The following is a 26,649-nucleotide window of genomic DNA, read 5'->3' as shown; positions in this document are numbered from 1 at the left end:
ATTTGATCAAAGATCATCAGAGACCTTTTGCAAGCATCTTATTATAGTATTTGGATAATTCAAGACAAAATTATGTAATTGAAGAAGTTTTGGGCAATAGCCTGTTTTTTCTTTTCCGACTATTGTATTGTTTGCTCTAATAAATAAAATAAAGAATAAAATATATACAATGCATCTGACTGACAAAGTGATGATGTTTTTGAATGGACTTGATAAGTAGGTACCTAGTTTATGGTGCATCTAATTGGATGTTTGCTTTATTAATATATTTAATACGTACCGTATATGAAGAAAGTAAATATTTTTTTAGGATGGATTTAATAGAGGCTTTATAGTGAGATTCATTTCAAACTGTCAGCATTGTTTGAGTTTGGGAATCGTTGGTGGTATTTATAAGGAATGCCAACAGTTTGAAGTGCCAGTATATAATAGTCTTACACCCATACACTTTGGAAGAAGAGAATGACTTTTTAATGGATGATTGGAACAAGAAAGCGAATGTGATAAAGTGCAATTTGAGCGGCGACTTGGAAGCAGGAAAACCCCAACAGATCGACTTCGACTTGAGGAAGTGTGCGACCAGCGCTTAAGACTAGAGACTGAATACAGTAATGTGATAATTAACCTGGGATTTCAGGATCGGCAGACATCACGGCTCCGACTCAAGAGCAGTCATAACCGCCCAAAAAACCCCGCCTACTCTGAAAACCCAGGCACCATCCAATGGCCTAGAGCCACCTCCACTCAAACAGAAGGAAAGAAATTCAAAATTGATGCAAGGGAATTTCTGCGATACGGTGATCGTTTGAGGTCGCGTGTTTGGCACGTGATAATATAGTATATTTCGCACCTAGAGCAGAAAATGAGATTTTTCCAGCTCGAAATCGGTTTTCAAGTCCGAGGCCGTAGGCCGAGGACTAGAAAAGATTGAGAGCTGGAAAAACATTTTTGCCCGTGGTGCGAACGATATTTTTCGCCACACTACAGGTATTGCTGACAAAATAAATAAAGAATACAAAATAAAGAATACTCGTTAAGCTATCGTACCTATCTCTTGATTTTAGTGGTAGAAGATTTGCAGTCAGGATTTCAGATTCTTTTAAAATTTCACTTGGAATACCACAGTCATCTTCAAGCATTTTTGAAAATTCGGAATGCACTAATCAACAATAAATAATTGAATAAAACTGGTTGCGAAGCGAATTAGTTTGATTCGAAACTGGAACTAAAATCATGGCGACTTCAGCTTATTATGAAAGCTGACACTCGCCCGATCTAGCGGATGACTTATTAATAATAATTAGCGCGTTGTTTCCAGCCATAAGCGGCTGGAAAGAGACAACTTTCTGGCCTAGACCGGAAAAGAAACCCTTTTCTGACGTCGTCTGCAAACAAGGTCTTTCAGATCTACGTAGGGACTGGAAAACAGCTGCTTTCTGTGCAGTGTGGCGAAAAAATCTAATCCAATATATTATATAAGGTGTTGATTTCTCTTCATTAAATGATAGTGATCAGATTTCATTACAGTATTTGTAATAGTTTCACATGAATGATCTATTAGATTTAATAAGTGTAATAATGAATAAATAATGTAGCTTATATACATTTGAAATTGTGTGTTTTTTTTTCTATTTGAAGAATGATTAGATTTACAAGAGCTATTTTGCACAATGTACGATACAGGAAAGGGATATTTTCATGGATTTAGTAGATAATATAGAATATTTTACTTAAATCAAGAAATTTTTTATAACTTGAAAATTGCTTGAAAGCGGAAACTAGTTTGTTTTTATAAATGTTTATATGAAAAAGTTTTTGTAAAAGGGTACTATGGAATTATTTCTATTATTAATTAACAATTCAAGTAGCCCTATTGTAATACTGTACTTTATTAGTATATTATACATTTTATATAAGTAAAGTTACAATGTGCTTTCTTTTTTTAATGGATGCTTTTATTCACAGATGAGTACCTATTTCAAGTGTTATTTATTACCGTGGTCATTTGAGTGTATTACAAGTATTATGAGCTTCAATATTACATAAGTGATATTTTTATCAGCTTTGAAATTTTTCTGTTATAGGCCGGTATGGTATTAAAAAAATTAAATATGATGGGTTTAAAACGCTTTAAGAACGTAATTTATCATTTGCATGAAGTTCCACTAACACATTATATTTTTCATAATTATTTTATAACCATAATTAAAGTTACCATATTTATTATGTATATGACATCTATGGCTACTCTTGAAAAATATTTAATTAATTGATGAATTTGACTATTATTTTAAACAAGTTTTACACATAGTTATATTTACAACAGAACAGTTTTTTTAGTGCAACACACCAACACAAAAACGTGTAGCTGTAAGACTCACAAACTATACAAAGTCGTTTTTCAAGTCGGCTCATTATCCTCCTCTAAACGTCTAAACACGTCTCTAATTTATTCAGCAGTCGAAGTTGATCCTCGGACGATGATATCGCACATCAATCGCTTTAATGTGGCATCCTCCCACACCGGATTCACTTGTTATTTTCCCACGATCAAAGATTGCCTCTCCAAGTCAAATTGGTGAAGGAAATCGCTATTTAAAAAGCTTGTCTTCTTGAATAAATCTCACACGTTTTCTTTTGGTTGCAACGCATATCATTCAAAATATATTATTTTTAAATTGTAGTTTACCTGTTGATTCGAAAAATTATTTTTAACTAGAAGTATACTTATATTTTTTCTACATAGAAAAGTAGATGATTATTTCGATTAAAGAAAAAACTTGGATATTCTGAAGATGAATATTGGACTTGATTCTAGTTTTTAGAATTTATACCTAGGTTTTCACCTTCTTCTTTGTTATGATTGACGTTCACAATCATGCGTTGAAAATATTATTTTATTTAGTATTTATTATTTTGCATATTTTGTTTTTTTATTTGTTGGTCATTCACAAATGTAAAACATGAAGAGATAATAGGATAAGAATAATATTCAATTGAAAAGAGCCTTGGTAAAACAAATTATAACACAGGGTAATTTCAAAACTAGATTATCAGTCATCTTCAAAATTAAGCATTTGTAAATTTATTCATCTTTTATTGGTTTGATTAGTAGGCTTAGATATTTTGAAGAATTTCTTTCTTCAGGTTTGAAACTATACAAGAAGTAAAGATAATTATCTTATTCGAAGATGAAGTAAATATCATCTTGTAAATGAAAGAAATATAGGCCTACTCATCAATCATTTCATAAACTCATGAAATAATAATCATGGATAATGTAAAACATCTTAACCAGCTTGGATCAAATCTCAACCAGGAGCAAAATTATTCTAATACAATATACAATATTTTTCCAAAGAATTTTACCATATACAATGTAGCCAGACTGCTAGAATATATGAGTAAAAATTGCACCCACTTACAAAATAATTTGTGAACGTGAGCTAGCGAAGAAGACACAAGACCTCTTCATCTGCCTCATCTTTATCATTCCCTCTTCACCCACATTCTCTCTCACTTTCTACGCTTTTCCTCCCACTCCAATTCACCATTCCATTCGCAATTTATGTTTATTCATCACATCTTCAGTGAGATTCATTTAAAAAACTGTCAGCATTCCCTATGATAAACATAGATGCTTCCAATTCAATCAATGCTGACAAAAATGTGAAGAAACAAATCCTCAATAAGATTCACTTCAAACTGACAGCATAGATCCATTAGATAACATAAATGTTTCCCACTCAACAAATGCTGACAATTTGAAGTGAGTCTCATTTATGTTTCGATGTGATGGGAGAACCAGTTTTCACAGTTTCCTTCTTTCCTACAACCGTTCGGCTCTTCTCACTTTTTCTCCTCTGTTCTTCTCTTCACTCCTCCTCTTTCCAGGAGGAGTAGGAGAAGAATAAGAAAGAGAAGTAGGAGTTGGAGGAGGAGGAGAAGAATAAGGCCTGATATTGTTAAAAACCGGCCGCAGTGCGTCAGTCAGTGTAGTAAGACCCGTTCAATGGATACCATCATGTTAGTGTTTAGTGTTGTGATCATCAGCGCTGCAGTATTTATGCCCAGCGAAGTTCGAGCGCAGTTGAGTGAAGGTCAGTACCTAGCAACTTGTTGCAAATTCACTAATAAACAGTCCATTCTTCTGATTCTTTATTAAATGCCAATAAAAACATACAAATATTGTGTACTATCCACTTGTTTAATACTTTTACATTCTTCACTTTTACACTGCGTACTTGAATCAATATAAATGCATCATAAAGAATGTATATCTGTACATAATTAATCTATAATCTACAAATATCAAACTCAATCGAAAAGTTCATATAATCATATTTTGACTGTTTAGTACAACCAAATACCGAACTCATCTCTCCTCCCTCTGGATCACTTAGATCCAGAATTTCATTTATAAGCCTACTTCAATATCAAGAAGAGGAGTTAAATAAACAATGAAGTTTATTATTACACAAATTGGTTGATTTATGGGATGAATAATATATTTTTCGATTTTTTGTTATGTTGTGAAGGTTATTGTTGTGGTATTGGATGGAAACTAGCCTATATATTGCCATAATACGGCCCTTATATAGTCTGGTCCTTTTGATGAAGGTAGATAATAAAATTATTAACTACATTTTTAACTTGTATGATTATTACTGGTAGTACTTGAATTACTCAGCCAACTATAGTTGGCTATAGTTGGTTCCAACTTGAGCTACAAGTTGGAAAGTAATAAATACTGTACCGTACTAGGCTTAGGGTCGAAGAGCATTGAATTCTTGATGTATTGCCTATTTCACTGAGGTCCACGTTATAATGGCAGTGGAGAAAGATAGAAGAACAGCGTTGCCGATACTCTGCCTCGCCACTGCCTTCTATAGAGGATAGCTGATACCGGTGTAACTGATTAAATTGATTTTAAATAATAAATTTATATTTCATTCTTCAATGAGATTGAATATGGTACCCTATTTTGTTAATCAATTACGGTATATTTCTACATTGTTGGAAAACGATCTGGCATCCTTGTGGAGATTGAAAAAACCCTCTTTTGAGGGGTTGAAAATTCAGTTGTACATCAAAAGGTAGATTATTTGACCAATAATTTATCCTGAAAGTTACAGTTTTATCTACAACAGTCTCTAACTCATTGAAGGATTCATATAGGCTTACCTATACCTATATGAAAATGAAAATTGTCTAACTAAATAAATAGATTCATTTAAATCATTAGGGATCAGGATTATAGGGCAAGCGCAAAAATTAGGCAACGCTGCATCCTGATCTGCAAAATTAAGGCATTGATCTCCTGGTCAAACGATCTGGCATCCTTGTGGAGATTGAAAAAACCCTCTTTTGAGGGGTTGAAAATTCAGTTGTACATCAAAAGGTAGATTATTTGACCAATAATTTATCCTGAAAGTTACAGTTTTATCTACAACAGTCTCTAACTCATTGAAGGATTCATATAGGCTTACCTATACCTATATGAAAATGAAAATTGTCTAACTAAATAAATAGATTCATTTAAATCATTAGGGATCAGGATTATAGGGCAAGCGCAAAAATTAGGCAACGCTGCATCCTGATCTGCAAAATTAAGGCATTGATCTCCTGATCAGGCCGATGATGGATCCCCTTGTAATTGTAATCCCCAATCAATCCGTTGTACATTTATCACCTGTATTCAACGTCAACTTACATCCTTGTGTCTTACAGAATCTAGCGAGAGCTGGACCGCTTGCCACTAATTTCTGATATTTACATTCACGTGGATGAGTAGAATTTGCTGGAAATAAATTGCACTAGCATTTGATCGAATAATTTCTCACTCAAATTAAATCAATATAACTTTTTACTTATTATGTAAACGGAAATCTGTGTTTTAGAAATAAGTAAAGACACAGGACGCGATCTCGTGGTAAAATAATGAACTTTACTGAGACTTCGAGAAATTTACAAATTGAATTACAAGTACAAGATCTTGATTTCAAGACCCTTAGTGATGCTGAAGATAAATTTATTGTGCAAGATAAGAATTCTGACCCTGAGCAGGATGCGATACTGAAACCAATTAGCGAGATATGAATGTGATCCCCGAGACACCGAAACCTCCCAAGAGTGAACTATATTATGATCTTATATATTTTTAGTACCTAGTGTTTCATGTATAGGTTATAGTATTTATAATATTACACCTTTTCATCATAATTTTTGCAAAAATTGTGCAACATGAACTTGAGGGTATGGACACAGAATACAGCATTATAACTACATTACGGTAGCGGTAGTAGTTTTCTCTGGTAGGTATAGATTAAAAACTAAGTAGGCTACTGTACCCTAAAGCTGGATTTACACCAATAGCTATTAACAAAATGTTAATAACTTTAACCTTATAGATGATTCTATTAGATTGAACATAACTTATCATACACATGATGATCATAATAATTATGTGTTTGTCAAGTTTCGTTCAATCTGATAGAATCTATATGGATTGAGTTATATATTTTTTTTAACAACTTTGGTGTAAACGCGGCTTTAGAGTGAACTGTGACCTTCCATTTTTTCCTATCTTTCTATAGTAACTAGGTACCTAGTGTTGCATGTAAGATCTGTCATAGTATTCGTCACTTTATCACTATAATTGTTTGTACTTAAACTTTACCGTATATAAAATAACTAAACGTACTGTAACTTTTTCAAAACTAAAATGCAGTTTTTTCCGAATTAATTTTTAAAATTATGATTGACAGATTAAGATCCATTTTTGCTTTACAAAAGTGCTCTGCAATGCATTCATAAGAGTACCCCTTTGGGTTTGGACACATTGAAATGAAAAAATAACATTCTGCCTTGAGAGATTATATATATATAGCCCTATATATTCATGATGGAAAATGTTGGTCCTTAGGACCCAAGCTAACGACTAACGCCAGAGAGATTTAGGGCCACGACTAGAAGGTTAATGACCTATTCATGGCAACCAGCTAAAGGTCCATTGGCGGTTCCAGAGAGGGGCCATATGGGGTCTTGCCCTCATGAGTGCAACAGTGCATAATTATTAGTCTATGTAGCATGCCGGTAAACCGGGATCACTTTTGACCCAATTTTTAGAAGTTGAAATTTTAAATAGCTTGCAATCAATAACCAAGTTTGAAGAGATCATTGGCATTTTTTTTATTCTGCAATACTCAAAGAGTATTTTTTATATAAAAAGTAAATATTTTTCTTCATTATAATGAAGATATATTTCTTTGAAAATAAGAGACAATGCCAGGAGTTGGGGTGACTTTGTCTAACTTTGAAAAATATAAATATGGATTCAAGTTCATTTTTGAGAGTTAGACATATTCAAACAAACTGATTATTGTAAATTATCTCAGTTTCTGCTGCCCAAAAATCTTTTGTAGCGTCGAGGCATGTTGGCTGCAGTTGCAGAATCTGGTCTGGGGGTATGACATACCCACCAGCAAAAGGGGGGTCCGGGAGCTCTCCCCCGGAAGTTTTTTTTTTTTTAATAAAGTAGCCTTCCTAAGATAGCATTTTAGAGTGATGTGTTTTAAGTAGAAAACCTTTTGTTAGATATGTTGGATTTTTCCTATAGTCTTCAGTCGATAATAGGCTACTCAAATTATGAATCTATTACAAAATGACATATTATTATTAAGTAGAGTCTCCCCTTATACAGCCAACCCGATCCACCATCACCACATGGAGCCAAGTGACTATAGTATAAGTATTAGCTTTGATTATGGATACGTTAAATTTCAGTTCCATATTAAATATATATTTTTTTATTATACGGTTCTATCTTTCTTTCCTCTATGATATATTATTTATTGTTTTTGAAGGGCATTTCCACCCACAAACTCGTGACCTTCGTTAGTTCAGAACTCGTTATTGCAGAAGCAACAGTACCAGACTACATGAAAATATCACTTGTCCATCCAAAGTATAAAAAAAATGATAAAACAAATACAGAAAACTTCCGACCAATAGCAACACTGCCTACTTCATCAAAATACCTGGAAAAAGCAATATACCTGCAAATTCTGAATTACCTGAAACAAAACAACAAACTACATCTTCACCAACATGGATTCCAAAACGATAAGACAATAGATACAGCCTTAGCAGACCTCTTATGTTTTGTCACACAAAACTGGGAACAAAAGAAAAAGATATCCGCAATCTTTCTAGATCTAAAAGAGGCCTTCGACTGGAACATTCTAAAAACAGAAATTTGCAAAATAGGAATACGAGGCCAAGCAGGGAAGTGGTTGGAAGACTATCTAACAGACAGATACCAATGCGTGGAGCTTAGATACAAGGACAAAGGCAAAACTATGACCGCCAGATCTCTAGCCCAACCTATGAAAAACGGAGTACCGCAGGGATCTGTGCTGGGACCATTATTATTTCTTATTTACATAAACGGTTTGCCCAAACAACTGCTAATGTTTTCAAAATGTATTCTATTCGCCGACGACACAACTTTAATCATAAATGGAAAAGACCAGGACGAACTACAACTAGATTATAATACTACCATAGCTTCAACAAAAACAGCCCTGACAAACCTAAAACTCAATATAAACACATCCAAAAGTACAGTAATAAATTTCAATACAAGATCAGCAACCGAAAACCAACTAGATACTGATGAAGAGGTGACAGATACAGCTCGATTCTTGGGAATTACACTTGATGCACACCTAACATGGGATAAACACATTGAAAAGTTGGTAGGCCTAGGTAAACTATCCTCAGCCCTCTATGCCATCAAACGTATAAAGGCAATAGCTGACAAAAAACTGCTCTGATGGCTTACTACTCGCTATTTGCATCACACAAGGGCTATGGAATAATAGCATGGGGAGCAGCCCCGCAGACCTACATTGTGCAAGTATTGCACAATGCTCCAAAAATAATCCTCCAAAAATAATAAGAATAATAAATGGTTTACCACACGATACACACTGCAAACCATACTTCATACAGGATAGGATCCTCACTGTAATATCTCTAAACATACTTAAAGCAATAATACATAAAAAAAATTCAAACCAGACAAGCCTCACAGAAGAAATATCCACGAGCACAACACAAGAAGAAAAAATGATCTTGAAATTCCCTACAACAGACTACAAAAATCACAAAAACAGCCAGATTCCTCAGGGTGTAAATTTTTCAACTGTCTACCGGATGACCTCAAACAAATTGAATGTCAAACCCAATTCAAAAAGGCTCTCAAAAAGTATCTGACTGAGAACCCTCTGTATTCAATACAAGAATTCATGGAGCTAAGCGCTCAACGGAGATTCCACTGATACCCTGACCTCACCCTCCTGCCTTACCTGACGTGCCCCTGATCTCAATGATATAGGTGGTAAAAATAAAAGTAAAAGTTCCACTCCTGGCTTTTCTGTAGGTCCTTCCGCTGAAGGAGGGGTCGCCAAATTACCTCTAGAGCACCTGGGACTCAGCCTCTTGACCTACATTTGTGCCTTGAGTTTCACCCATCTCTGGTCTCCTGGGTTTATCCTTTTGGGCCCTCCGAAACTGCCCTGATGGGGCAGATCCCGTGGGTTTGAAGGCAAGGCAACTTCTTGAGTTGCCTTGGGGTCCGTTTTAGTTGCCTCCTACGACAAGCAGGGATACCGTAGGTGAATTCTGGTTTTCAACACATTCTTGAGTAAGATGTTCTACTCAAAGCTCCCTCAACCCTCAACCCACAGGGGGCTCTATGGTATTAGTATGATAGGTGTAACAGCTCTTAACGACTTATACTTCAATAACCTATAGTGCTGAATTGAGATGAAAGATGATAACTTAGATAATGATGATAAACTTGACTTGATTTTGAATCATTTTTTGCAGGAGATTCGTGTAGCGGAGATAATGGCCAGACTTGGACATGCAAAAAACTGCAACACTGCCCGTCAGCCAAGGCAGAAATCAAGTATAAAAGACCCAAACCATGTGGCATCAGCGCCGACAGCTTCATCGTTTGCTGCAACCCCACGATGCCATCCAAACCCCCGCCTGACAACAACTTCAATAAACCCCCTCAACAACAGACTCCGCCACCGTTCAAACCCACCAAGAGACCACAATCCAACCTGCCGCTAACTACAAGTGAAATCAGTAAGTTTGAGGGTCTACTGTATAAACTTATCTATTAGAGATAAAATTGTAGTCTAATGTCAAATTTAACAGTCAACAGAATTATATTAATGAAATGAATGAGAATACACGTACCGTACAGTATATTATGAAATAAGGTAACTTAATTCAAGGGATGCAGTTGTAAGAATTAGTAAAAACTATGGTTAAATTGAGTTGAAAGTATATAGATACTAGCTGCTGATCGATTAGAATACGAGTATACTTAGAACCAGTAGAATCAGTAAGTTTAAGAGCATAAGTTTAAAAAAATGTGGATGGGTCAAACCATGGAGTAAAAACAAAATCCTTCCTTCTGTGGTCAGTCCTAAAATGGGAGAATAATAAGGGTTTTATAAATTCATTTAAAATCATTCATTTTGGGAAAAACCCTCTTCAATGTCTCTGAAATCAAACTTAAGAATAATCAAAAGCATACTGAAGCATGTTCAATTGAAATTGGGGTCAAAATCAAAAGAGAAATAAAAAACTTCTCCTCCTCCTCCTTCTTATTTTAATGAATTAATCCAAATGGTAGCTACGTATAAACGCTCTTCACAAGTAGGACATTAATAGCGTTAATGACTACCGTACGTATATCTTACAGAGTGCAGAGACTACCAAAAGTACGTGTTCAAAGATGTAAATTACTCAGTTCTGGGCCTGGAGGTTGATTACGAGGACGACCTCCCCAAACACTCCAACAGGTCCTCAGAGAACACTTGTGGCTTCAAAGAGGACGCTCTCATTTATGATGGCAAACCGGCTCATCCCCGAGAGTTTCCCCATCAGGTGACACACAACAATCAAGATCATAACACCACAGATCACCAATTCACCTAAAACAGCAGCTCCACTAATCAATTTCTAATCTTCTAAAGCCCACATTATTGAAGGTTGAGTGATAGGAGTATCAAGTCCTGGGTTGTAGAGGCTCAAAAAGAAAACAAGTTGAGACTTTTTGAGTGGCAGCCTATGAGTGATGAGTAAAAAATTAATCACGTAGTCCTCTAGAATAATAATCGAAATAGCAGCGTTTGTCAGATTATATGAATAGTTAATCATCTTCACTTCATTGATTATTAATTATAACCTGTCCGGTACCCATCAGGTTAAATAGTTCATGAATGAAAATAATTGTGATCTTAATGTCACTTTTCAATATTCTCAACCATCTGCAATTGCATGTGGTACAATTAAAGTACTAGGTACATTACATAGGCCTATGTATATGTAATTATTTGATAGAAGAATCATATTTTTCATTTTTATCATCATACAAATACTTCTTTTTTATTAACTCTTTAGCTCTGAAGGAATTTTTTAGCACTATATCTAAATATTGGGTACAACATTCAACACAAAAAATCAGTAGCCTAATTGGAAAATTGAGGAAATTGCTATTTGACACAATCTGACCACGCTGCTATTCAATCGGGCGCAGTCTCAACCTGTTTTATTTAGACTATAGGTTAGATTTGATTGAATTGGGTTAGGTTAGGTGAGGTAAGGCTAGGTTGGATTGGGCAGGCTTAGAGGCTAGGTAATCAGTGCCTAGTACTTCTGTTTTTAAAAGGATTTCATTTTGTAATTACAAATGTCTAACACTATGTTTCTGCAGAGTGCCGAGAGTATCAAAAGTATGTATTCAAACAAACATCATACATACCTCTAGCTTTGGAGGTCGATTACAAAGATGAAGAGTCGATAGATAGCAACAGTCAAATGGAAAACACTTGCGGCATGAAGGAAGATGCTCTCATCTACGATGGCAAACCGGCCAAGCCTAGGGAGTTCCCTCATCAGGTGAACCATGAATATTCCGCTAAGGATCCACTTCTTTTGACGCTGTCATTTACCTTAGCATTCAATTCTACATTGCCAATATCTCAAGAATATTTTGGAAAGAATCAACAGCATTTTAAACCCAATTCTATGTCTAAACCTACACTAAACACATTGCATGTGAACACATACCATAACCATCTATCATTATTATTTCATTTTCCTATAAAATTGGGATGGTTATTGCATGAAAGACTTGAATGTTAACACAATTTTAATTCATATTTTTATAAAACATGAATGTACATAGATGCCTATCTTTAACACTTTCAATATTATATTGTTATAATGCATAAAGGTACCGGTATATGGATGTCTATCTTTAATGTCAAAATTAGATCATCTACATTTATAATTTAACTAATCAAATCTAATATATCCAGCTATTTCTTTTCAAATCTCTTACAACATAAATCTCAGATTTTTATAATGCATCAACTTATAACAAAAAATTGTTCTACACAGTATTTTTTATTTAAAAATGCTAATATAATTAGGCCTAATTCGAACATCCCACAGTGGAAGAAGCAGATTCATTTATCACACAATTGGTTTTAATAACTTATTGTAGCCCAAACTAATAAATTTTGCATCACCTTTGCAAATAAAATAGGTGCTGTAATATTAATTCATATAACTTAGTATTGCTTTTTAATAAAGTTCATCTACCTTAATATAAATGCCTACCGGTATTCAAAACAATAGCAATTCAATAATAAATATATTTCTATTGAAAAATTATTAGTATGTACTCGTATAGACAGTCTTATACGATTAATATAATATATAGAAACAATCTTAATAGTATACGACTGTATGTAAAATAAAAATGTAAAATATTTAGAAGTTTTCAATAATTAATGATATTTATCATGCAGGTTCTTCTTGGTTACGAAGTGAGAAGAAACATAGAATGGTCGTGCGCAGGCTCACTCATAAGTGAGAGATACATTCTCACTGCTGCACATTGTATCGATACAGACAGGTCAGTTCGTCAAAATTATTCTATGGCTGTGGAAAAATTACAATTTTCACAATATTTTCCTTATTTATCCTACAGTGCTTGCTGGAAGTTAACGACTCATAAAGTAGTAAGATTTATATTCCTGCTTAAAAATAGGCTATACTTAGAGATCAGATGGGATAAGACGTTAGATGCAAACCTATTAAACTTGAATTAACAAGCTGAACTCGATTCAAGTTTTATAAATAACTAGTAAAAGACATGCAAATATTTGAATATTGTAGCTTGTTTGCAAAAGAGATTTTTTTCCAATTGTTGATAGGCCTAAATTGCAGACTTTTATTAATACACACAGCAATAGCAACATAAATACAGTATGCGCATTTTTAAAACAATTCACTGTTCTCATGTGTGAATGGGTACAACCCTTCAAAGATATTAATGTTTGACAATAATTAGAACCAGGAACCAGGCCCCGGGCTTAGATGAATGGTGCCCTGGGCAAATGTTCTACTGGCGCCCCCCTTATTAGGTACTATAATGTAAAAGCAAATAATCTATGTCACTTATATCTTATGAAGTGAATAACAAGAGATAACAAGATCACGTCTTTCAAACACAAAACTGTAGACCTCTTAACATTCTTCAGACGATTATTTAAAGCGGAAATCCTCTCTCTGCAGAGCAGTTGGTGACTAGAAAAATATTTCAGCTACATCAAGATTTGAGAAAGTGAACTTAAATCCATGTTCTATAATTTATTCAAACACGTCATGGATTCAACCAAGTTCTTCCTGTTTTCCATACATTTTGAAGTGTAGACATTCATTTTAAAATTCACTTCTAATGTCATTAGGGTAGGAGGTATAAAGTTTGTTCGCAGATTGTGGTATGGCCTCGTTCTGTGATTCTTTTTGAACAAGAGCAGAAAGAGTATGTTATTTAAATCTTATCAGTTAAATTTTCAAAAGAGATATCAGCTTATAATTCTCATGTTTCTTACTATTTTTTACATTTTACATTTCCGGTAGTCTGTATTATATTTACATGTTCTGTTCTATGTATTTTTGAGAATCTTGTGTCAGATATTTTTAGTGGATTTGATTCTCTAAATTATTCTCATCATCTCTTATTTACGCCCTCAAACATTTGGCGACCTGGGCAAATGCCCAGTCTGCCCATTTATAGCCCGGGGGCTGATTAGAACTATATTACTAGAACTCTTTACAGAATAATTCAAAGTCTGAAATTTTGTTCATTTTTAATGAGGTACTAAACTATCAAAATAAATCAATCAAATAACTTTTATTGTCAAAAACACTTTCACATGTTAAAACAATCGTCATACAAACATTTACACCAGTCAATATGTCTAAAGTCATAAAACACTTCTAATTATAGGTAAGTATTGAAGGCGTGCTACTTAACAAATATTGTATTAAGGCTATACTAAGAATTCCTCAACTGAATAGAGGCATTTTTGTAGAAGAATAGCTTTGATAGATCTTTTAAATTCATTGATTTGTAGATGCTTATAGTCTCTAGAGGAAGTTTATTGAACAGTTTTATAGAAGTAAATTTCCAGTTTAATGGTGCCAGTATAATGGTGTGAATCTACTCTCACGTCCTCCCTGTGTCTAGTAGAATAATTATGTACCTACATCACTATTTATTACATATTTGCCCACATTCTTCCTCATGTAAGTCAAACACACATAGATATATAGTGATGGAAGAGTCAACACACCTAATCCTTGAAAGAGAGGTTTACAACTTGCAAGCGGCGGTGCATGGCAAATAATTCTAAGAGCATTTTTTGTAATTTAAAAAGTGTAACAGCCGTAGAGCAATTTCCTCATAGCTGGACACCATAAGCTAAGTGACTATATATGTGCGCATATAATAGACACTCATTAATACATCATGTTCGACAATATTGCTTAGTCTACGCAAAAGAAATATCCCTTTACTGAGCTTACCAGATGTATAATCTATGTGACACTTCCAGTTCAAGTTTGTGTCCAGCATAAGACCTAAGAATTTCAGAGAACCCAAGCAAGTGAACCTCGTATTGAAACTAAATTGGAGGTCACTGGTTTTTAACGAGTTGAGACTAAGATTATTGGAAGCACACCAGTCTTCAATAGTCAATGTGCTTCTCTCAAGCACTGTATTAATATGCTGTTCACCAGTACCACTGACTTTCAAGCCCAGATCATCGAGAAAAAGGAAAGAACAACTGTTTTTGCAGAAACTACTTATTGTATTTGGCAAATCATTGATGTACATTATGAACAACAGCGACCCAAGTTTGGAATCGAACGATCATTCAATTTTTGTAGGTAGTAATTTTTCGTAAGGTGAGTACCCTCGTAAAGGTAGATTACACCGTACCTAAGATTTATATTTATTTATGGTAGTCTAAGAACCAATACTCGTTATTTTGATACATTGACCTACTATAAAAGTACCGTAATTAAAGAATAAAGTAAGTAGAGGCTATATCAGAAACCTAGAAAAATATTAGCTGCACAGAAGAATCCAGCTTTCTAGCCGATGTATTTGTAATTTATGATAGTAAATAAATGAGAATCATCATAATCATAATAAATCAATAATGGATATGTTGAATTAAGAGGTACCAGTAAGAACGGAACTGAATAAGAAGCTTTCCATTTTTATTAGCCTAATATAACTAGCAGGTAACCCATGCTCCGTCTAATTAAGAACTTGACCTACTACTGAAATCTTGAATGATTTTAAATATGCCTATATAACCATCCTCGGTAAATTAAGAATCGATAAGGAAAATTTCTATAAGGTAATAAAAATATTATTATTATATTATAAGGAAAACTTGAAGTTATAAACCAGTTCAGTAGTTCAGACGTGATGTGATGATGCGTCATTCGTGAATTTCCTATCCCGTAGGTATATAAGCCAATTCTTTCCTTTGTTATATTATCGATTATGGATAGGCTAAGCTTACCGCTCTCGACATGAAAAAATGTCAATATGTAATGAAATAGATGCGAAAAGATAATTTTATATTTGGTGGAGTTCATATGCTAATTTACGTTATAAGATCATTTTCAATTCTTTCTCAAATATCATGTGATAATTTTATCTAACTTTTTCTCTGTTGCATATCCATACTTTTTCACTATTGAAATCAAACTTGAATTTCTAAAAACACTCATGGAGTGAAAATGCACTTATTACATTTGTAGTTACGATCGTTTTGACCTGTTGGTCATCATCAGACTGTAGGAATTTACTCTACGAACATCTGATGATGACCAACAACAGGTCGAGGTCGAATCGATCGTCACTACCAATGTAAGTGCATTTTCACTCCATAAGTGTTTTTTTTTTCAATTCAAGTTTAACTTTTTCTGTTTGAACAGAGGTCCACCGAAGTGGGTGCGCACTGGAGACCTGGACTACGTGAGCACCGCGGACCGCGCCAACCCTCAGCAGATAAGGGTGGCCAAACACATCGCGCACCCCGCCTACAAGACAGAGAAGCCGTTCAACGACATCGGTCTGCTGCGACTGGAGAGGGACGTCAAGCTGGATGAGTACAGCCGCCCCGCTTGTCTCTACAACGACCGCTATCTGCCGCAGGCCAATGCCACCGCTTCCGGCTGGGGATTCACCGAAAGTGGTTCGTTGTTTAACCAATTTTCTCAAAATATTCACATACATCATACAAATATCAGAACATTTATTGAGCTTCCGGCTGAGGATTCACTGAGATTGGTCCGTTGTTTTTCTCAAAATATTCACATACATCATACAAATATCAGAACATTTATTGAGCTTCCGGCTTGGGATTCATCGACAGTGGTTTGTTGTTTTGCCAATTTTCTCTAAATATTCACATACATCATACAAAATTATTGAAACATTTATTCGGTTCCGGGGTGGGTATTAGAATAGAAGCTTTATTTGTCATTGGAGCCATGCCCTATACAAAAAGTTGCTCACGAGCATCAATAATAAATACATAAATTACAACAATAACAGAAACAGAGTACAGGAAAAAATGATAAACACAGAACCCCACTTATAACATCAACAAAATTAATTTGATTGATTTTATTTCAATGATTATTCTTACTGTATTTGTAAAAATATTTCTTGTATTTGGCAATAAATTCATTATTCAATTCCTCTTTGACTTTTGTAGATAACAACTGATATTGAAATTAAATAATATAAAATTAACACAGATTTAAAGCTACTGAAATATCATTCATTGTATTTGGAGGAGTAATATTACATGTCACCGGAATATAAAAAACTGTACAAGTAGAACAATATAAATAGACGATCTTTCAGATATTGGATATTTCAGTTTATTATGGGGTGGGTATTAATTGAAAGTCGATAGTATTTTTTGCCATTTTAAAAATGTACAATATTATAAACTGTTTTAATTACGGTATTATAAAAATTACCACTGTAGTACCCTCTTTATTTCAATGACGATGACACACAAAACACAATATTCATTACAATGATTGGGGAAGGACCAAAATGCACAACCCCAAACTGTTCCTTCCCCAGATTTCGATTCATACACTTGTCTGAACAAAAGGTTACCGTATGTTTCATTCACTTTTGAATTTGAAAGGTTGAAATTTATACTTTTTATCAAAGATGTTTTGACACTTGAAAATGGCATGAGTGTTCGAAACTAGCCTAGTTGTGTTTATATAAAAAAGTATAAATAGTATTTTCTATAAAAATTAGACAATTCAAGTAGCCTTATAAAAATACTTCACTATATCACCTTTACTCATAAAATACATGGATGCTTACAGGATTTATCTTTATATGATTCTGTTTCATTATAAAAATACCGGTAACTCATGCGTTGTCCAATGTCCAAGAATAACTTGAGAAAGCTAGCTTGTGAGCTACAGAAAATTAACTAAATACAGCATATATAGATGACCAATAATATTGGAATTATAGGGGACAATGGATAATAATACTTAGAGATAAAGATGCAATATCCTTGGCTATAATATCTCCTATAACCCTTTCAATGGCAAAATAAAATATTTTAAACATTTATCACTGTATACAATTCAACAATATTGCCACTGAGTCTGATAAGGCACATAGTGGTACAAAAACAAATAAGCACTGTACTTGAATAAACATAATGTTGATATAAATTATAATAGAAAGTACAGAAATAAGGTGTGGATTACAATGACAACTAGAGAAGAAGATAGAGGTGGAAATCAATGTAATCGAATATAAAATACCTAATAATGAAAATTATTGCGGTACATTATTCAAGTTATTAATGAACACATTAATCTCTAAAAACTCTAATCGACCAAACGGAGAAAGGATATAGTCATTCCAGTTCAAAAAATCTACAGATTACAATATACATTAAAATACTACCTAGTATAACTAATATCAGTAACTAAGACTAGGGTCATTATATTAGGTCAATTTACAAGTGGTTTTCGTCGAAAAAAGGTTGGTGGTCATATATTAAATTTATGTGCAGTTACAATATTATATTTGTTTTATATAATATGTTGGCTCATTCAAATACTTCAATGATAGTTGAAATGATGTAAACAAAAGTTTTTTCTTACATTTACAGGTTCAAAAAGTACGACTCTTCTAAAAGTGCAGCTGGAAATAATCGAGAGAGACACGTGCAATGAATACTATAAGGAAAATGTGCAAATTGATGATAATAGAATGATATGTGCTGGAGATCTGTACGGAAGGAAAGATACTTGCAGGGTAAGTATTGTATTATTTGAAAATTAAAAATCACAATAATTGTCCCTTAAACATGCCTATGTCCATGAAAATCGTCTACATGTCAAATAAAGTTATTCAAATTCAGTAGCTACATAAAGAATGGAACAAAGTTCATAAACTGAAGTTTTGAGAAATTCTGTACTTTATTAGGAAAAAATAAATAATAAGCTACAATAGAACAATACTTTGGAATATCAATTCTCAAATTGCATGATTTAATTTGCAACTTCATTTTACCTTGATATCTAGACTTATAGTATATTAATATCAAATACTATACTACTTATAAATATAGTATATCCAAATCGAACGTTTTGAAAACGTCATTAGTCTGTGCAAGCAAACCTTCGACTGCAGCATTGCTCTTATGGAGTACAGTGGTGCCAGATATCACACAATCCAGAGAGCCTGTGAGTTAATTGTGTGAGAGAAAGAGCGAAAAAGAGAACGTAGGCTTTTTTGATAGAATAAGAATAAAATTGACAACATTTTTACTTCAATTGCTATATTGAAATAACATTCAACTATAGAAAATAACTAGTACCCTTTGAATACTTTTTAATATAGCATGACATTTATGTCATTTTCAAGTGTCATTTTTGAAAAAATCAAATAACATTGGTCATAAAGCCCCTTGCTGCTAACTGTTAAACCCCGGTTTGCATGCAACGATTAGCACGGACTACAGTGTAGTAAAATGTCTCCTAATCAGGTGACCACAGAAAGAGCCCTGTTTTTCAGTGAATTTCAGCTCTGCCGGGCAGAAAAAATAGGTACCATTGTTCTAATGAGAGTGTCCACACATTTCTATCCTACGAATATGTGAACACTCCCCCATAAGACCCAATGGATATCTTTTTCTGTCCAGCAGAGTTGAAATTCATTGGAAAGCAGGGCTTTAATACACGGCTGTTTCTGTCAGCTACCTGAGTGAAAAATGTTCAATTATCGCTTGAATTCTAATCAGAAAATTGTTTTTCACAGGGTGACTCAGGAGGACCCCTTCAAGTTCGCCGAACAACCCCCTACTGCATGTACAACATAATAGGGGTGACCTCGATTGGTCGGGGAAAGTGCGGAACGAAAAAACCTGGAGTCTACACGAGGGTGTCTCACTACCTTCCATGGATTGAAAAAATAGTTTGGCCTTGATTCAATCATATTCTTTTATTGTTAATCCACATACTTTTACCAAAGTACTTATAATCAATTATCAATGTCGTACCCTTAATCTACACCTATACTTACATTAGGAGCTGGTACTAAGTTCAACTTGAGATTGTTTTTCTTCATTTCATCAACAAGTTTCTCATTAATTACATTTACCTCAGAGCCAGTGTCAATAATCATTTGATATTTCTTATTGAAAATTGTACTTCTATTTCTGCTAAATCATATCCAGTAGGTGGAGTATTCTCTTGTTCCTCCAATAGTTCATTAAAAATACAACCTATCATGTATGGTTCTTCTTGACAAACAGTTTCATATTTACGCATATCTTCATCTACCTGAATTTCTGGAGTATGTACCATATTAACGCTTGATGCTTTAATATGACTTTCTTGATAACTAGGCATTACTTCATTACTTAAATTCTCACAACTATTTTCTTGCACATGAATTTGACTGATTAATTCTGGCTTTCTTACTTCAAACCTGTTTGAAGTTTCAGTTTCAAAATTTATTTTATTCATGTCTACAGCTATATCAAAATTTGACCTTTCCTTAACTGGGAGAGCAGGGCTGTCGTTTCGTCGTCCCATTATTAGTTTAAAGGAGCATTATGTCTTGGACGATTTGCATTTGTCTGATTTGAAGTTTGAGCAGGCATATAACCTGGCGGTGGGAAGCTGAAATCTAACTGGTAGTTGTTAGCTGGTCGATTTGGATTTGATTGATTTGAATTCACAAGTTGATGATTTCTATTATCTCTGAAATTATGCTGAAAATTCTGATCTCTATGGCCATTATTGTTTGGTCCATTTTGGTACCGTCGATTTTGGAAATAATTCCTACCTCCTTGATACTGCTTATTATTATCATGAAACATCACACCATTTGAATTCTGAGACCTATTTCTATCATCCCTATGTTCACTCTGATGAAAACTTATTGTTTTATTTTGACCTCCAGCTTGAGCTTGTTATGATCACGGGGCATTTGTCTGTTTACTTTGTAAGTGTCAGTATTGTCAAACTCATTCAACAAACAAATAAACTCATCACTAGTCTTAATGTTACGAATAATAGCAGCTGTAGATATGGTTTCATCAAAATGACCTTCAAAAACTTGAAAATAGTATCTTTATCTAAGGCTGGAATTAGATTCTTAGCAATGTTGAAACGAGAAATATAATACTCAGTAAGATTCTTAGATAAGTTTGGCTTATATTTTCCAAATCTCAAATCATTTCTAGCAGATGACTGAATGTCGTCTGACCACATTCTAGCAATGAATTTCTCTTTAAATTCTCAAAGTTATTTACATCAAAACGGATGAAAATCCACCAATCACGATGAGCAAAATTTGAATTAAAATTGTTTTCCAAAATACCCTTAATTTTGATCCAGTTTGTGATTTCATTTCTCTCAAGATACTCGGTCAAGTTTACTAAGAAATGCATTGGATTCTTTTTGTCAATTGCATTTGGAATTCAAACCTATCGAAATTACTATTGTTACCAGTATGATTACACATCGGTTTTGTTGACATGTTAATTTTTTTATGTTTTTCTAACCTCAGTTATAGCAGCTGTATTTTCTTGACAATCTATTTTCAAAGAGGATAATACCTTGATTTCCTTGTCTACTTTTTCGTTTAATTCTACAACCTCTTTTTCAACATGCTTAATACTTCATTATTTTCTGCATTGATAGTATTTTGTGTCATATTTTGTTGCTCAACTATGATCTTATTTTTATTTACTCTTTCATTAACCTCATTGACCCTATCAGAAACTTGAATGATTTTGTTTTGCATTGATTTTTCTACATCTAACATTGATGTTTCAAGATCATTAGTTTTCTGCTGTAGATGACCTATTTCTTTGTGATTTTTACTTAATGTATCATTTATCTCTTTTATTTCCCGCTTTGTACTAACCTGATCTAGTTTTATGCTAGCAAATTCTTGCTTCATATCATCAAACCTAGCATTTTGATCTTGTTTCAAATTATCAATCTTAGCATTTTGCTCATCAATCTTAGCATTTTGCTCATCAAACCTTTGTGTTAGGAATGCTATAAGATTTATATCATTTTTAGCTCCTACCATACTTGTTTCATTTGATATTTCTACTACTTTCTCATGAATTGTTACATTTGAAACGTTTCCACTTACAGCTACACTATCGTTTGAGTCATTGTTTAAGGTTAGGTCTAAATCTTGTGATTCTTCATCTAAGTTTTGAATGTTTTCACTGGATAAAACTTCATTATTTTTATTGTTCTCCATCTTGCTACTGCGTAAAAAATATTTACTCATTAGAACCTGAACTTTCTCGAACCGATTTCCCACTCAGCAGCATCTCCCATTCATAATTCATCAAGATATCTATCCTACCAATAATTTTTTATAACCAGGGATATATTTTGTAGTTTGAGTCCCACACCAGGGCGTACCATTTGCTGTGCTACCGTACCAATTTCTCCTAAATTGGTTGGATAGCATTCACATTTATTAACCTAAGGATAGTTATCGGCTCCAATGTAATAGATTCTTGATAAACTATGAATGGATCTATCGCCTATGAATGAGAAATCCAATTTTCAGAGCAAATGAAATATCATTCATTGTATTTGGAGGAGTAATATTACATGTCACCGGGATATAAAAAACTGTACAAGTAGAACAATATAAATAGACGATCTTTCAAATATTGGATATTTCAGTTTATTATGGGGTGGGTATTAATTGAAAGTCGATAGTATTTTTTGCCATTTTAAAAATGTACAATATTATAAACTGTTTTAATTACGGTATTATAAAATTTACCACTGTAGTACCCTCTTTATTTCAATGACGATGACACACAAAACACAATATTCATTACAATGATTGGGGAAGGACCAAAATGCACAACCCCAAACTGTTCCTTCCCCAAAGTTCGATTCATACACTTGTCTGAACAAAAGGTTACCGTATGTTTCATTCACTTTTGAATTTGAAAGGTTGAAATTTATACTTTTTATCAAAGATGTTTTGACACTTGAAAATGGCATGAGTGTTCGAAACTAGCCTAGTTGTGTTTATATAAAGTTACGATAGAGGTGGAAATCAATGTAATCGAATATAAAATACCTAATAATGAAAATTATTGCGGTACAATATTCAAGTTATTAAAGTATAAATAGTAATTTCTATAAAAATTAGACAATTCAAGTAGCCTTATAAAAATACTTCACTATATCACCTTTACTCATAAAATACATGGATGCTCACAGGATTTATCTTTATATCATTCTATTTCATTATAAAAATACCGGTAACTTATGCGTTGTCCAATGTCCAAGAATAACTTGAGAAAGCTGGCTTGTGAGCTACAGAAAAGTAACTAAATACAGCATATATAGATGACCAATAATATTGGAATTATAGGGGACAATGGATAATAATACTAAGAGATAAAGATGCAATATCCTTGGCTATAATATCTCCTATAACCCTTTCAATGGCAAAATAAAATATTTTAAACATTTATCACTGTATACAATTCAACAATATTGCCACTGAGTCTGATAAGGCACATAGTGGTACAAAAACAAATAAGCACTGTACTTGAATAAACATAATGTTGATATAAATTATAATAGAAAGTACAGCAATAAGGTGTGGATTACAATGACAACTAGAGAAGAAGATAGAGGTGGAAATCAATGTAATCGGATATAAAATACCTAATAATGAAAATTATTGCGGTACATTATTCAAGTTATTAATGAACACATTAATCTCTAAAAACTCTAATCGACCAAACGGAGAAAGGATATAGTCATTCCAGTTCAAAAAATCTACAGATTACAATATACATTAAAATACTACCTAGTATAACTAATATCAGTAACTAAGACTAGGGTCATTATATTAGGTCAATTTACAAGTGGTTTTCGTCGAAAAAAGGTTGGTGGTCATATATTAAATTTATGTGCAGTTACAATATTATATTTGTTTTATATAATATGTTGGCTCATTCAAATACTTCAATGATAGTTGAAATGATGTAAACAAAAGTTTTTTCTTACATTTACAGGTTCAAAAAGTACGACTCTTCTAAAAGTGCAGCTGGAAATAATCGAGAGAGACACGTGCAATGAATACTATAAGGAAAATGTGCAAATTGATGATAATAGAATGATATGTGCTGGAGATCTGTACGGAAGGAAAGATACTTGCAGGGTAAGTATTGTATTATTTGAAAATTAAAAGTCACAATAATTGTCCCTTAAACATGCCTATGTCCATGAAAATCGTCTACATGTCAAATAAAGTTATTCAAATTCAGTAGCTACATAAAGAATGGAACAAAGTTCATAAACTGAAGTTTTGAGAAATTCTGTACTTTATTAGGAAAAAATTAATAATAAGCTACAATAGAACAATACTTTGGAATATCAATTCTCAAATTGCATGATTTAATTTGCAACTCATTTTACCTTGATATCTAGACTTATATTAGATTAATATCAAATACTATACTACTTATAAATATAGTATATCCAAATCGAACGTTTTGAAAACGTCATTAGTCTGTGCAAGCAAACCTTCGACTGCAGCATTGCTCTTATGGAGTACAGTGGTGCCAGATATCACACAATCCAGAGAGCCTGTGAGTTAATTGTGTGAGAGAAAGAGCGAAAAAGAGAACGTAGGCTTTTTTGATAGAATAAGAATAAAATTGACAACATTTACTTCAATTGCTATATTGAAATAACATTCAACTACCGTATAGAAAATAACTAGTACACTTTGAATACTTTTTAATATAGCATGACATTTATGTCATTTTCAAGTGTCATTTTTGAAAAAATCAAATAACATTGGTCATAAAGCCCCTTGCTGCTAACTGTTAAACCCCGGTTTGCATGCAACGATTAGCACGGACTACAGTGTAGTAAAATGTCTCCTAATCAGGTGACCACAGAAAAAGCCCTGTTTTTCAGTGAATTTCAGCTCTGCCGGGCAGAAAAAATAGGTACCATTGTTCTAATGAGAGTGTCCACACATTTCTATCCTACGAATATGTGAACACTCCCCCATAAGACCCAATGGATATCTTTTTCTGTCCAGCAGAGTTGTAATTCATTGGAAAGCAGGGCTTTAATACACGGCTGTTTCTGTCAGCTACCTGAGTGAAAAATGTTCAATTATCGCTTGAATTCTAATCAGAAAATTGTTTTTCACAGGGTGACTCAGGAGGACCCCTTCAAGTTCGCCGAACAACCCCCTACTGCATGTACAACATAATAGGGGTGACCTCGATTGGTCGGGGAAAGTGCGGAACGAAAAAACCTGGAGTCTACACGAGGGTGTCTCACTACCTTCCATGGATTGAAAAAATAGTTTGGCCTTGATTCAATCATATTCTTTTATTGTTAATCCACATACTTTTACCAAAGTACTTATAATCAATTATCAATGTCGTACCCTTAATCTACACCTATCAGTGTTTTATTAGATTAGAAAAGGAAGTAATATACCTGATTATGAAGAGAGTGAACTATATGGAGGACAAGGCCGTTAACTTCAATATTATGGATGAGTAGGCCTATCCACTATCCAGAACAGTGTATGATTATGCCTCCTTGAGAACGCTTCTTACATAAACATAATTATTGTATCATACACATAAACAACTAATCCTTTCCAGAATCAATATTTTACGAGTAATTGCAAAAAAGAAGATTGAAATAGATTTTACTGCAACTAAATCCTATTTTGACAGGATTATTCTCAAATTCTCATTAAATGAATATGATTAATATTATCAAGATTATAATGAAGAGTTCAAGAGTTTGCTTATGAAATACATGTTTGAAGCAAATGACATAAGTAAAGCAAATGAATAGTAAACCAATGATTTTCTTTGATAAAGAAATAATGGATTAAACGAATAACGTCCAAAACGTGAAATAAAAAAAGCTTATTTCACTTTAATTTTTTATTCAAATATTTTCTAGTATTACATACCTGACTAAATAGACTTTCTCATATCGTTATTAAATTACGGCTATAACTTGAATAAGGTGAATAATTTATGACAAATATGTAAAAGTATTCAATTTATAAAAGACATTGAATAAATGACTGATAAATACTTTCAAAACAGCCATTATTTGTGAAAACGTGTATTCACTCTAATTAGATTTATTTTGTTGCTAGTCAATATGGGATGCTCTCATTTACCTCCAATCAGCTATCTATCACTTTATCAGCTTTAATTTTTTCTAATGAGAAACTACCAAGCTACAGTAAAAAAGTGTGTTGATGAAATTTGTTCTACAAAAAGATTTTGAATATGAGATTGTTTTATGCAGAAAAGGGCGAGAAATTTATTAAAATTTAAGGATCTCTTTCACTGGACTTATGTAGTAGTCACAAGTAAGGCACTCTGTTGGAGTATAATTTTTGTTTATGCCAAAGAAATAAATATTACAGATGGAAATTAATTTGGATTTTCGTTTAATAATTATTATTAAATAAATATTAAAATTGATTGTTGACTATTCATTGACAATGCGCTTTCATACACAGGTTGTGTACTTTTCATTTTTATTTATCTAAACTTATTTGTTGGATGTGTCACTGTCCCCGAATATTATTGAAGCTACCGGTTTGCTGAAGTGTCATTCATTCACTTCAGA

At 33.4% G+C, this 26,649-nt stretch overlaps 1 protein-coding gene across 7 annotated transcripts; it reads left to right on the top strand.

The window, feature by feature from the left end:
- Positions 1–3,970: 3,970 nt before the first annotated feature.
- On the top strand, positions 3,971–26,501 carry LOC111044528 (serine protease snake). 7 transcript variants are annotated; one of them, XM_039426102.1, is made up of 7 exons: positions 3,971–4,100; positions 9,895–10,161; positions 11,801–11,985; positions 12,903–13,009; positions 16,396–16,655; positions 18,624–18,769; positions 25,192–26,501. In XM_039426102.1, the coding sequence occupies exons 1-7, from the start codon at positions 4,013–4,015 to the stop codon at positions 25,357–25,359; spliced, it is 1,221 nt and encodes a 406-aa protein (XP_039282036.1). In that variant the 5' UTR covers positions 3,971–4,012; the 3' UTR covers positions 25,360–26,501. The 7 variants fall into 7 exon arrangements, with proteins under 7 accessions (XP_039282036.1, XP_039282037.1, XP_039282038.1 ...); XM_039426103.1 differs by lacking the exon at positions 11,801–11,985 and adding an exon at positions 10,787–10,971; XM_039426104.1 differs by lacking the exons at positions 11,801–11,985; positions 25,192–26,501 and adding exons at positions 10,787–10,971; positions 19,775–20,049.
- The last annotated feature ends 148 nt before the right edge of the window (positions 26,502–26,649 follow it).

This window comes from Nilaparvata lugens, chromosome 4, assembly GCF_014356525.2.
Source record: "Nilaparvata lugens isolate BPH chromosome 4, ASM1435652v1, whole genome shotgun sequence".
In the NCBI taxonomy this organism is placed as follows: domain Eukaryota; kingdom Metazoa; phylum Arthropoda; class Insecta; order Hemiptera; family Delphacidae; genus Nilaparvata; species Nilaparvata lugens.
The sequence above is the reverse complement of the archived record's forward strand: the minus strand, read 5'-3'. Positions and strand labels throughout refer to the sequence as shown.

Excerpts from the sequence above, each read along its gene's own strand:
- LOC111044528 (XM_039426102.1), top strand. The coding sequence starts at position 4,013 with ATGGATACCATCATGTTAGTGTTTAGTGTTGTGATCATCAGCGCTGCA. Across the intron at positions 4,101-9,894 it reads TCGAGCGCAGTTGAGTGAAG|GAGATTCGTGTAGCGGAGAT; the intron begins GTCAGTACCTAG and ends CATTTTTTGCAG. Across the intron at positions 18,770-25,191 it reads GAAGGAAAGATACTTGCAGG|GGTGACTCAGGAGGACCCCT; the intron begins GTAAGTATTGTA and ends TGTTTTTCACAG.